Here is a 13,319-nt window from a genome sequence, read left to right on the forward strand (position 1 = left end):
AGCATTAGATATGCTTGTTCCTCAAGTGTGGTGCACGTGTCGGATCGCTGCTAACATGACGTACACTTCCATGCGAATCACGTCCCTCCCATAAAACCCTTTCCTCAATGCCATCCCCTCTCCCTTATCAAATTACAACCGGCGTCACTAACGCAATTCGCGCGCAAGCACATGCCATCGTCCCAAAAGGTAACCAATTCCTACACTTACACAAACACACGCCCAGACATTTATGACACCCATATTTCTTCCCGTCCCGTATCCTACCATAACTTCCGAAGACAAAAACTATCTTTCGCCCTTTCCACGTACTCTCACATTGACACGATGCCCTCTCTCCTCCCCTGCTTTAATATTTTGTCTCCCTTTACGTCACTAGGGACCACTACACCAGCGTCCCCTGCGCCCTTCATCCATACTCGCACTATACCAATTCGCTAACATCGTCGAAGCAGCCACTATCGCTCCCTGGTGACGTTCCCCCGTAACCTCATAAACAGGAAAAACAAGAAAAACGAGAAGCAGCGCAAATAGACGACACTGAATTTCTGCAAAGCAGAATACGTGAGCTCACTCGCGCAATAAATGCACGTACGTAAGAAAGAGAAACAGAAACCGAAACAAACCCGCGTACCACGCTGTGTGTCGTCTGCTTATTTATTTATTTTAAACGCGGACGAAAAAAAAAAGGCATGCGTATACACTGCGGATTAGGTTACAACGCTCGTTTATCTTATCAAACTGACATGGCGCATAATGGATGTGTGGCTTTCATTTTCTGCCGCCTGTTGTAACTTCATCATATTTTTCTCCTGTCCCTGTTTTCCTTTGTGGTTGAAAGCTGTTGTTTTTCGTGAAAGGGTACTTGCAACGCTCGTTCATTATGTATGAGTATCACCACTAGGGCATCAAGCGGTGCAAATAAAACGCGACAAATCGGAGCTTACAAAAGGACAAGCTGGAGTGTCAGCAATCACTCTCGAATGTTGGCTATAGATGGAATTATAGTGGTGCAACTTACCATGCTGGTGTTTGTCTTGGGCTTACGAATGATGTCTGGAACCTTGGCACCAGCTGCAAATCAAACAAAAAATGCGGATTATATCATTTATTTCGCCTGCTCGTAATGTTTGATTCAACAACATGTTACTGCCAAAATCATAACAAATGGTTAATAACACGAACAGAGGTACAATGATGAATATTTCATATAGCCTCCCATGAAAGAGAAAACAGACACTGTGAAATTGCTGAGAGTTGGGTTGCTGGCATCCATGGCAACCATTCATAATCGCAAAAGCAGTACAGTTTTTTATTTATTTATTTATTTATCTTTTACAATATGAGAATATGTGGTGTTGCAGTTGTATTATTGCGTTCAATTAGATTTCACATAATATGCCTTTTCTCGCAGCCAGCGGCGTAGCAAGGGGGATCGTACCTTTGGTAGCTCATTTGGGGGAAGGAAACGAGGGGAAATCCTCCTCCCCCATGTCAAGTCCCCATAGAAACCTTCCCGAAATATTATTTTTTCTGGCTACGCCGTTGCTGGCAGCAGACAGGTATACCTACAGTGATTGCGTAGTATGTTAAAAAATGACAAACGACATTGCAGCCATCCTGGGAACTTCATGTAGAATTTGTTACTCACGGTGGCATCCTAACGCCGACAATGTTAACAATTATATTAGATTGCGTTAATCAGTCATGCTCAGCAACACCTTCTATCGTCAACTGCAGCAAGAGGTACTACCCCAAATAAAATATGAATAGTGGCTACTAGAACATTAGTGGATAGTAGACGCCATTTTCCTGACTGCATCTTTAGGAAATATCGTGCTTAACTTTGCCCAATGGGGGAAGAACTGACTTTTTCCGATTGAAACTTCGCAGCTAAACACTAAATCGCAGCACTGCACAGGAAAACTAATTCTGCATCTGAAATCACATTTTCGAAGAAACAATTTACTCCGCCTATTTAAGCCAGAGCACTCGAACCGGCAGGAGAGAAACAAAACTTTTAAAAAATCTCCCTCATATCTCTCCCATCTCGAACATCCCCTCCCACACACTTGACACCTCTTCTATCTTGCCAACTCCCCCAGTACTCTCCCTGACGTCGGATGCACTTCTAGAGCACCACCCAAAAATCCGGCAAAGAAGCAGAAAGCAGCCGGCAGGCTTCAATCAACCGATAGCAGAAGACCCGCCGCCGTTCGCCAAGAATAAGAGATACTCATTTCAGAACCTCTCCGAGTAAACACATTTACGCTTCCGTGGCCCACCCAGCGAATCGAGCATTAGGGCAACGTGACTCAGACTCACAGAGGGAGCCGCCATCACAGTGTACAGTAGCGCCCTCAATCGGCGAGGGCGGGAACCTTCGAGAGCGTTTAGCGTTTCTCGCTTCTTTCATGTTTGTGCCAGTTGGACGTTTTTTTGCTGTTTGTTATGCGACATCGTCAGCAGTCGTCTAGCACAGGAAAAAAGGAATGAGACGTTGATTGCGTTACGTAATGTAATGCTCGTTTGGGAAAACGGGAAATGCGTTCGGGTGGAAATTATGGTGACGTAAGAAGGTTGGAAATCGCAGGGTTACGACTGAAGCAAAGGAATGTTAAACGAGGGAAGATAATGCGACAATGCAATGCGGTGTTTCGAATCGTTAGTGTCTTTCAGGCTTAATGTTTTTCGCACGTTTCGTTTGGCTGTTCCATGCTATACATGTTGTTTTCGTTATTTATATTCGATGGGTACTTGGCTGACGATTCCGTCCAAACTTTCTTTCACATCAAGATGTTTTCTGTTTCTTTGCAAACATCCTGTCTAAAGCTGTATTTCAGGAAAATGTTAAACAATTGACTTATTACATAAGTGACGGACATGAACGTTAGTAGCCGAAGTCTCGACACCACTGTGACGTCAGACATCGCGCCGACCCGGTCAGTTCGGGTATAACCCAAGGAGCCTTTACCTGTTACCGTATTTTTAGCGGTGAAGATAGCCAGCAACGACTACAAAATCATTCGTGTTTTGAAGAGTTCGTCTGGGGTGTAACTGCTGGAGCATGCGGAAAAGCCGAATATTCTGGGATCACTCACTCTGCAGAGAAAATACCTTACATTGTATCGGTTGTCACACCCCCAAACATTGCTCCGCGTTGTGAGATTACATTCTTGAACTCCTGCAAGATCACAATTTTGAGACCTATAGGTCTCAAAATTGCTGCTAGCTATAGCTAGCAGCAGGACAGCGTGATTTTTCGTAAGGGTTCGCGTACCAGAATATATTGCCCCTTATGATTGTCTTATCCCGGCCGAGAAAGGTAGCAATGTGAGAGAGGTTAATTCGAGCACCGTGTTTTCCGGCGCATGTTTAAGGGACAATAAAGCTCAAAAACTTCCCCGCGCCGTCTAACGGATGTCGATACTTTGATACTAATACAAAAGGAACGGAATTCGTTCGTTGCGTCGTTCGTGATTTATCAGGGAAAGAAACCGGATTTTACGTACGCTTTCATTTTCCCTCTCACTGAAGGACCGGCTCTCATCGGTGTTCTCAAACGACTTGTCCAATCATCGCGGGAGGTCACTAGAGGTGACCAATCAGAAGCTTCTCTGTATTGTGTTTCTTGGGAATGAAAGGGAAAGCGTACATTGCGGTTTGTTTTGGTTATTAATCACGAATGACGCAACCGATGAGCCCCGTTCCTTTCGTGTTTCGTGCCAAAGTAATGGCGTCTTTCATTGTGCGTGGAGAAGTTTTAATGTGTTAGCATAGGAGTGTCAAAATGGAACAAAGCTGTATGTACGTGTGTGTGTGTGTGTGGTCTGTGTGTGTATGAGATGGTGAAGCCTCACCGAGGCACAGGTATAAATGGACACGTAGATAGAAGATAAGAGGGTAAATGTAAATGAAGGAAAATGACACAAAACTGAAGTAGTTGAAGGTAATTAAGAGGTAAGAGTAAATAGAGGTAATTAAAGCAAAAAAGTTGAGTTTAAAGGTAATGTATGTAAGATATAAGAGAAATATTAAATGAAAATAAATGTTACCGAAAGCAAACGCAAATAACACGGAGGCAATTAAAGGTAATTAACCTAAATTAAACGGAAATTGGGAGTAATTAAAGCAAGTAAACGTAATTGAAGCGAATTAAATGAAATTCAAAGCACCTCGGGTAACCTATGGTTACCTTCTCTAATTAAAGGGTAGTTGAAAGTAACTGAGGCTAATTAAAGGTTAATTAAATGGATTTACATATAGTAATTGAAAGTGTCGAACTGGAAGTCAAGTATAGACCGGAAGTGAGATTAGACCGGAAGTGGAAGACCGGAAATCGGGTTTAGACCGGAAGTGGACAACCGGAAGTCGAGTTTAACCCGGAAAATGCGCTTCATGCTAGCGCATTTATCTCGCATTTACCGCTGAATCGTCACAGAATTTTTTGCCTCTCGAAGGACCTCCAGGAGGTCGAGATCATCGCGCAGTCCTATATGTTACGCAGCACGTCGGCGCGCACATATAGGCATGACTCACCTTATACGTGCAAACGTGCTCCCAATTATCTTCATTAGTACGATTATTTTAACTATCTAAGGTTGTGAATTTATCACTTGTGAGGAAACATGACACCACCTTGATTGATCTGCTTGACGCTGTCCAATGTTGTAGGAGACGAGTTATGCTCAGCGGCAGTACACGTTTCATTTCATTGCTGTGACCAACACCAATCGTCCGAAGCGTGTCTTCTTCACCTAGTATCGCACCTGTACCCCGATACTGAACTAAACGTAGCGTTCGCTATAATTATCCTATTTTTAAGTTGGCGCACTCGAGATATCACATCACGGCACGTGAAAACCGTTTTCGTTGCCTGGGATTCTAAATAAACGCTGCGATTGAACTTCATGCGGGAATTCGGAACGAATTGCCGGAAAGTCACGCGTTTATCCCGTATAACGGAATAACGAAAGGACGCCGTGCTAGAGGACAAGTCCTGACACTTGCTTCGTCAAGGACCAACGGCCTTGCCAACGGCCAGAGGTGTTGCTCCGCCAGCAGATAATGCCGTCCGATTGAGACGGGGGCATACGGGAACGTGGCGGACACCACGCAGACGGGGAAGCCGGCTCGAACGTTCTGTTTGAGCGTCTATTGTACATGTTTGCTTGAAAAGCGGGCAAATATGATCTACAAGCACGTCGTCTCCGAAGGCTGTCTTCGCAATGTGGTCAGTCTGCAAGCAACAGTTTGAAGTATGTGGGTGCACCACGTTGCGAATCGGATGCGCTATGCGCCCATATCTAAGCCAATCACATATGTCCTAGGATCCGTGGGCGGAGATGACCTGCGGGAGTTGTCCTGTCCAGAGGTATATAGTGCATCCTGAATAGTCGTCAGTCATCGGTACGCAGACTGTAATGATGTCGCTCCAAAACTTGGAGAGAGATCATTACGGCCCCCGTACTGGAACACTTGAAACACTGTCCAGAAAGGCTTGCAGTGCTGCCTCGTGCGAATAAGACAGCGCTGTTCACTTCGTTGTGCACAGGCTACAGTGAAAGGGTAGTCGCTGATAACCGCGATTTCAGACGACAGCTTTGTCGTCATCGACTTTGTTTGTGGGTTCATTTCCTACGTATTTAACTTCAGCAACCTCATCTGTAAACAGCGAGACGTCCTTGGCTTAATGAGCGCAGGTGTTTTCAAATGTAGATCATGGCACGATCTGTCGCAGCAGACAATATAATGGCGATGGCAAAATAATTTTTTTTAATAATTGGGGGTTTACGTCGCGAGACAACTGAAATCATGAGCGACGCCACAGCAGTCGGTCTGTGGATTGCTTTGGCCCACCTGGGGGTTCCTTTACGTGCGATGAAAGCTCACCACACGGCACCCCGTATTTAACGTCCCTCGCGGAAGACGGTGTGTCTAAGCAACTTGTACCCTGCTACCAAGTTGCTGGCGTCCTCGGCCGGGTTCGAACCCGCGATCTCGGGATCAGAAGGCGAACACGCTACCAACTGAGCCAAAGAGAGTAACGTGTAGGAGTTGATGTCATACCGACAGCGTCGATGACGTCAGCAAGAAGGACTCCGTCGCAGACGTCCGTTTGAAGGTCTTGGATGTAACGCTTGTAGCGGCTCCGTTCAAGGTAGTGATTGGCCCAATCCGTATAGATCTGAAAAGCATAAAAGATAAGGAACATGATGAGAAATACAAAATACAGTCAAGCGGAAGGGCGTATTCAGGATAACAGAACAGGAATGCGAGGAGCATTCTAGCATGGTAGGGCATGGTAGGTGCCCTACCATGCAGGTGGCCTGTAGGTGCCCTACCTTGCATAGGGCATGGTAGGAAGAGATAACACAGGTATGGCTTATCGCGTCCTGCTTCGGCTGGGACCATACCTTCCCCCTCCCACTTTCAGGAGCTGTCACTTTTTCTGTTATCACCCTGTGGGGTGGGTTTCCAACCTCGTTTCGTCGGACTGACAGCGATTGCGCTCAAAAAGTTCTCGCGCGTTACACTCATGTATTACGAGAAGCATGGTGTTCGGCTATTTTTCCCGATAGGGTAGACCCTCAATATCACTCTCAATTATCATGAATTTGAGTAAATTGGGTACACTCTTCACACTGGTGGGGTAAAAAAAGTGATCTTTACTTGGCAAATTTCCGAGTTCACTTCGCAAAAATTTACATAATTAAACTTAGGTTACATGATATGCACATCAGGAGGTGGCGAAAACCTAGTAAGAACAAATGCCGTTGACCGCATGATTCGAGGTGCCGCGCAATTTTTTTTCATTAGAATTCAATGACACGTTTTCTAGGACATCTTGTATAGTTGGAGGAACGGCAGTCACGAGATTTAGTTACGTCACTGCCGCCAGCGGCGCTGCACACGGTGATTGAGCGCGCCCCCTGGCCGGGGCATTCCTGCCTATTGCACTCCTACCGCGTACAATTTCCCTGTACAATGGCTCAGCGTGGCTGCTCGACACGCCCAACTCCGCGTGAATGGCGTCAGTGTATAGCACCACCTCGCTATAGGGAGCTCTAGTGTGGTGGCGCTGCAATACGCGTCACAGTACGTCACAGGGAGGTTGCCCGCTGCGACTGCAGGAGCGGATCCGCAGCTGTCACATGGGCCACAGCCTCTTTTATGAAGAATCTGCGTTATATTGACATCGGCGTATCCCATTATGTAACCGGAGTACACGTAAAAGAGAAATACGACAGGTAATGACACGCGTTATTTTGCAAAGGCTCGTACGGCCCTTCTTCATTTATACCTTAACCTTTGTCCTCCTTAACCTTGTCGCCGTCATATCGGATTAGTGTCAGTAGCCAACAGTAATGTGCTTTCTATTGCCATCGAATGCTAACCGTGGATCGTGGTTTTAACACGTCATCTCGCTATCCTTCTTAAATGTTAACGCTAACCCTGACGCTTAAATGATCACGCTGAACGGAGCTTAGGACCAGTACACGCAACGCAAAGTGAATTACGCAAGTACGGCCGAGCTTGTACATCCGCGTTGAGGATACAGTACGCGATGTAATGCGATGAGCCTTCATTTCTTTATATTCGTGGACTCCTGAGTGATATAAGTCCTTCGAAGAACTTCAGCAAGGGACGTAGCGATCATCGACTGCAGTACATTCCGAATGTTGAAGGGTAGCTCGCTGGGGTACAGCGCTGCAACAGCATTTCGCAGCATGCATGCCAAACTGCGTTCTTTCAGCTAGTAAGATGTTCAAGTTGTTCATCCGTGTCCGGCATTCCAACTATTTTTCCAACTGAATGCGAACATTATCCGAAAGAATGCTACATTGATGTGCCATTAATGTTACATTACATGTCGCTTCAAGTGCCTTGGGAATTAAATAACTTGTCTTCAGAACCCTACCTAATTTATGCGAAAGCAATCTACATGTCTCATACTGTATTCTCCCAAAGTATACTCTCATTATCCGACGCCCATAGTACGGTAAAAATAATTTATAGTTTTGAGTAGTGTTAGGACAAGACATGGGGACCCCAATCTACCATGGCGTCTGCCCACATTGTCCCTCGAAGTCCGATTACCGCCTGCCCACCGCAGCTGTTGGCAGCCTTCCAACGTGAGGCGGAGTGTCGAGACATGAAAGGTGCGTACTATGAAGTTTTGTGATTCTTTCGAAAATTCGTGGAAGCGCGTCATGTTCGCTGTCTATATTGCGCACTGTGTCTTTGAGTGAGGTCTATTTATAATAAGAAATAAACTATAATGTTTTAATCTGCAGACACTTTAACAAAACAGAAAGAGAGAGAGAGAGAAAATCCAAGATGATTTCACAGAGGAGGTCCACCTCAAGCATGACAACCGAAAAGGAAGATCTTCATCAAGCTACGAAAACGTTTTTTTCTTTTTGCACATTTCCCCGGTCGTCACTCAAGCAAACACATTCGAGCATCATCGTCTGCGACGCCTCTCTCAAAAGCAGACGACAGCGCACGGCAAGAGGCTCCCCCTGGGAGACGGTCGCTTATCCATCACGAAACGGGACATCGTGCGGCTTAGCCAGTTGCCGTTTCTCACGAGCCAGCCGGAAATGGGCCAAATCCGCGGAAACGAGTGAAACACATGCAGCGGATTACCCCGAGCCGGACTAATCTGAAGAGGAACTTAGACACAGGTTTTACCCGTATGCAGCAGGAAATCATCAAGTGTAGAACGACGGAGAACTTCGGATGCGTCAGCAACGCATCGCGCTACTCAATCAGACAAATCTCATCTGTGCAATGTCCGCATGTACTGCCATCAAGTAGGAAAACAATGTCCGCTTGTGTGCCAATACTTGCCACCTAACAAGTGAACTAGGAAACACAAGAGAGAGGTCGCAGCGTTGTTTATGTATTGCTGTATAATCACCTGGGTGTCTTTTGTTCTGTTCGGTTAATTCGGCACCGTTCGGTTAATCGTGTGGAGGGGCTGAGCGTTCCGATAACTGTATGCACAACAATCTGGCCCAGCATACATATGTCGGCTATGTCATCGTATGCCACAGGGAGGAAGAGTGGACATAGAAAATATGCCGTTATTGTCGAGCTGTTTGTCTGGTCGACATGGCGACATGTTCCTCAGGGAGGGACCGTGCTCAGGGGAACTGTGCGGTCCGAAGCAACAACATCTACATGAATGACGACGGGATCTTTCCGGACCAACTTCAGTTGCATGTGAAAACGTGATGACACGAGGCCAGAGCTGCATAAGCTATTCAGAAAAGCTGCTTATACTTACAAGATTCAGAAAGTAATTTAGTTACAGAAATGTTATCGAAACCAATGTACTGCATTTACAGTTATACACATCAGATAACTGACTTGAGGCGGCGTCTATTTAAAGCTGTCAGATATTATTACAACGTGCCCCGGGACATATTTAAAAACAACGTTGTTCGTTCCAGAAGTTAATAGTTCACACAACGACCAAGACCAAGGAAACTTATGTGCACAAAGCAGAATACAATAACATAATCAAGAATGCACATGAAACATCGATGTTAAATTAAGACGTGGCACTCATGGTTAAAGTACATATGCACCGCCATAATGAAAATTCATGAAAAGAGAGGTTACAAATCTGCATAATTGACTGTGTGTGATCCGTAAACCGCAACGCGAGCAACCTATGCGCAAACCAAGATTTCGGGTGGATATCCGCTTGGCTCCGACGATATTACCACACCGGCGCCCTCCCGTAGATACATACACAGCGTGCCGAAACACCGAACACAATTTTAGAACATAGCATATAGTTACAGAACTAAAAGCAGCGCCCTGAAACGGAGAGAGAGCGGCGTCCAAGCTTGAATGTTTGTTTGTTTGTTTGTTGAAGCTTGTTTGAAGAAAGGTGACAGACAGTACGTGAATGAAACTAAGTGGACGTTGTTGTGAGCAGTCGCGTACTCAAGTTGCCAGTATTTTTTCGTTTTGCATAATTTATTAAGTAGACATATTAAAATATTAGGTGATGGTGTGCACGTATGCGTTATGGTCGCAGACGTGCTGTCTGCAATCGCGGCACCTGTACTTCGCGGGCACTCTCCTACATCCGAAAAAAAGTTACACAAAGCGTGCATTGTTGGAGACAACTCTTCAAGGGTACGTGTTTTCAGCAAAGTACGTCGGACGTTAAGTCACTGCACAACTTATAACGACACTCTACAACAACAGACACTTCGTATATACTTTAAAGGAGCACGAAGGCAGGGTCGTACAAGATACACACAAAACGCTAGCTTATAGCTGAGTTACGTTATAGCTGAGTACAGTACTCAAATACCCAATCTTGAACAGCATCCAAGATAGAATATTGAAGGCGCTTAAAAGTTGCTCGTTACTTTCAAGACGTCACAGTTGGAATTAGCTATGAAAGAAATACAAAGAGCGTAAAGCTGAAAGTGGCATTACGAAAATGCTTGATTAGCTTGCGGGAACAAGCTGTTTTCGAAATTACTGTACAGGTGCGAACGAATGCTCTACAGAAACGACAGAACTTACTGTCGTTTTTCTCCTTACCGCTAAATTGCTTTACCCTCATATATAGAGGTATTAATATTTTGCGTGCCCTATCTCGCTACGGCTTTCGGCAGATGTCTTCTATCCTGCCAGAAAGGGGTCTCAATGGCTACACCCCGCATACCTTTCAGGGCCACACGTCGCCTCATGCATGCTCCCAAACCGGAGGCGCTACATGCTACCGAAGAGGGACGTGGATGTCCCAAACAGACCTGTAACGTAATTAATTACAAGTAATTGAATGACTGTAATTAATTACTTTCTTGGTAATTAATTACTTCCGGAATTACATTGTTTTATGTAATTTTAACTGTAATTGAATTACTTTTACAAGTAACGCGTAACGCATTTTGAATTACTTCCGGAATTACTTTGAACGCTATCTGGGTTTCTTTTTTGCACAGTGATTACCCAAAGACTCGATTCAGATCGGTACATTTTTCGGTACAGTTTATTTACATTTGAATGTGGCAGGAGAAAAACTCTTGCGCCATGGGAAAAGGAGTATGAATTGTGGGTATCGACCGCACTTCAGAGTCGTTAGAGTGCTTGAAAGATCTTCCTTGTGTGCTCGAGGTGTTCATGAAGTACAATGTTGGGCTGCCCAGCAGTGCACCAGTGGAGCGTCTGTTTTCGGTTGGTGGCTTGTTATGACAAGGAGACGTGGCAGCCTTACAGACAAGAACTTCAAGAATACCTTACTCTTGAAAGCCATTGGACGTAACAAGCTGCACTCACGATCTGCACTTTGTTCACATACCTGAAGAAAGAAAGCCTTTTGACTGTGGTGTTCGGTGTTTCTTTAACATGGCAAGAGACGTGTCCTTGTGTAAGACTTTTCCAACTTGTTTTTCTACCACAAGCACAACTACCACCATCTTTCAGAACATGTGCAATAAACATGTACATCAAATCTTGCAGTTTGCACGTCGTTTCCCCGTTGCAGTCAACTTTGTGAATATAATTCAGTGTAATGCAATTACTTTTTTCAGTAATTGTAATCCTGATTCATTTACTTTGGGAAAGTAATTTTTGCAGGTCTGGTCCCAAATAGTATCTCAGACGCTAAAGCATAACATTTACGCTGTCGTAAAAAAGAAAAGAAAAAGGAGTGAATGTTACGCTATGTAGGATAAGAGTGACCTCGGTGACGAAGACTTTACACTGAGAAAACAGTTGAGTGTCCAGCGCAAAGAGCATTGCCCAGACAAAACAGAATCTCTCGCTTGACCTCCGTGCCACCCAGAAACAACACAGAGAGAAGTATCTTCAAAGTCACTTGGAAAATGAGAGTAGAAGTTACAGAAAAAGGTATTTCAGTTGGAGTGCTAAATACGTACTGACATTTTAAAGTATTTATGATATACGCAACTTAGATACGGTATTCAAGTTATTGTAGAAGTCTGCACTGAGGCGACCTCAACTCTTTTTATGTTTTTGCTTTTTGGTTGCGGATTGGTCTGCAACGAAAAAAAAAAAAAGAGCTCCTCCGGGCTCATAAAAAAATACGAGTGCAGCGGTCTCCAATCTGCCTCTCTTCTGCGCACCTTTAACAAATCCTCTACACCTGGAAAGAGCGTAACGGAAAACGAGGGAAGGAGGAAGGGTACATCGTGACGTAACATATTCTTCTGGCACGTGACTCGTGACGCAGACCGGCGCAGCTCGAACGGGTATAAGAATCGCGCGAGCGCATACTCCCTGACACACAGGCACAGGCACGTTTGTACTCCTTTCGATTACGTGTCCTTTACAGCTGCAAAGGACACCTTCGTTTAAAGAGTTCGTGCCGGTGACACACGGCAAAAGCGAACTCCTTTTGGTGTTTCGTTCGAAAAATATACCCAAAGATAAACAGTAAGATCTAACGGTCAGGTTGTTAAATAACAGTAACAGCAAACATAATAATAATACCAGCAATGAATTCACAATACGTACTGCAACTGCAATATCTGCACGCAGACTTCGAGTAGTTGAAAAATGAAAACACGTTCTAGCTTTCGTTCGAGAATATTGTAGTTGTATCGCCCTCCGTTCGAGGCCACGCCATACGACTTTACAGATGAAAACGAGATCGCCGATCTGAGATTCCCAAAAGGACCGCTTCGTAAAAGGAGATTCTCCTTTGTCGTGTGCACGACCTACTAGATTATAGCGACCATGTCAAACGTACCCCTTCCCAGCGCCGCATTTGGAGACTAGCGTTGGCGCTACTCATCGGCCCGGCTACTGCTTCCTCAAAATCCACAGTACACTCTGAGAAAAAAGGGAGTCAAGCTGGAGTTAAGCAGGAGTAAAAGTTTATTTTACTCCCACCGGGTCAAGATAACTCCATTGAAAAGTCCCACGCTCGCGGTTACTCCGTCTTGCTGTTATCGTAACTCCTTCGACCCTTTCTGTACTCCGTCATGAGAGTATAATAAACGAGCAGGATCGGCGGCCAATTTCGCCTGGAAGCGTGCTTCCCCTGCAATGCTCCTTAACAACGCGTTTTCGCGAAAAGCGGTTAGAATTTTTGCAAGTGCGCAAGCAGATTCGGTTACCTCGACGTGTAACTTACTTAATAAAATACGGAGCACACACCTACCTCTAATCTCTGTTGTTCCCCTGGCGAATAAAAAATTATACATGGTAGCCTATGAGAAAGAAACCGAAACTGTGCTCTGTCGTGATTTTCAGTGCAGTGCCTTTTAGCAAGGTGCGCAACCTGTTTCACGATTACTGTGTCGCTGTCTTGCATATGA

General features: G+C 45.0%; 1 protein-coding gene across 10 annotated transcripts in view; it reads right to left on the reverse strand.

Annotated features, from left to right (window-relative positions):
* Positions 1-13,319, reverse strand: part of LOC135391779 (neuron navigator 3-like) — a 340,328-nt gene that overhangs the window by 256,065 nt on the left and 70,944 nt on the right. For all 10 annotated transcript variants that reach the window (XM_064622217.1, XM_064622221.1, XM_064622220.1 and 7 more), the window contains exons 2-3: positions 6,070-6,187; positions 1,022-1,074 (exon numbers count right to left, since the gene is read on the reverse strand). In XM_064622217.1, coding sequence (XP_064478287.1) covers positions 1,022-1,074; positions 6,070-6,187 — 171 coding nt within the window. The remainder of the gene's footprint in view (positions 1-1,021; positions 1,075-6,069; positions 6,188-13,319) is intronic.

Source organism: Ornithodoros turicata, chromosome 4, assembly GCF_037126465.1.
Source record: "Ornithodoros turicata isolate Travis chromosome 4, ASM3712646v1, whole genome shotgun sequence".
NCBI lineage: Eukaryota > Metazoa > Arthropoda > Arachnida > Ixodida > Argasidae > Ornithodoros > Ornithodoros turicata.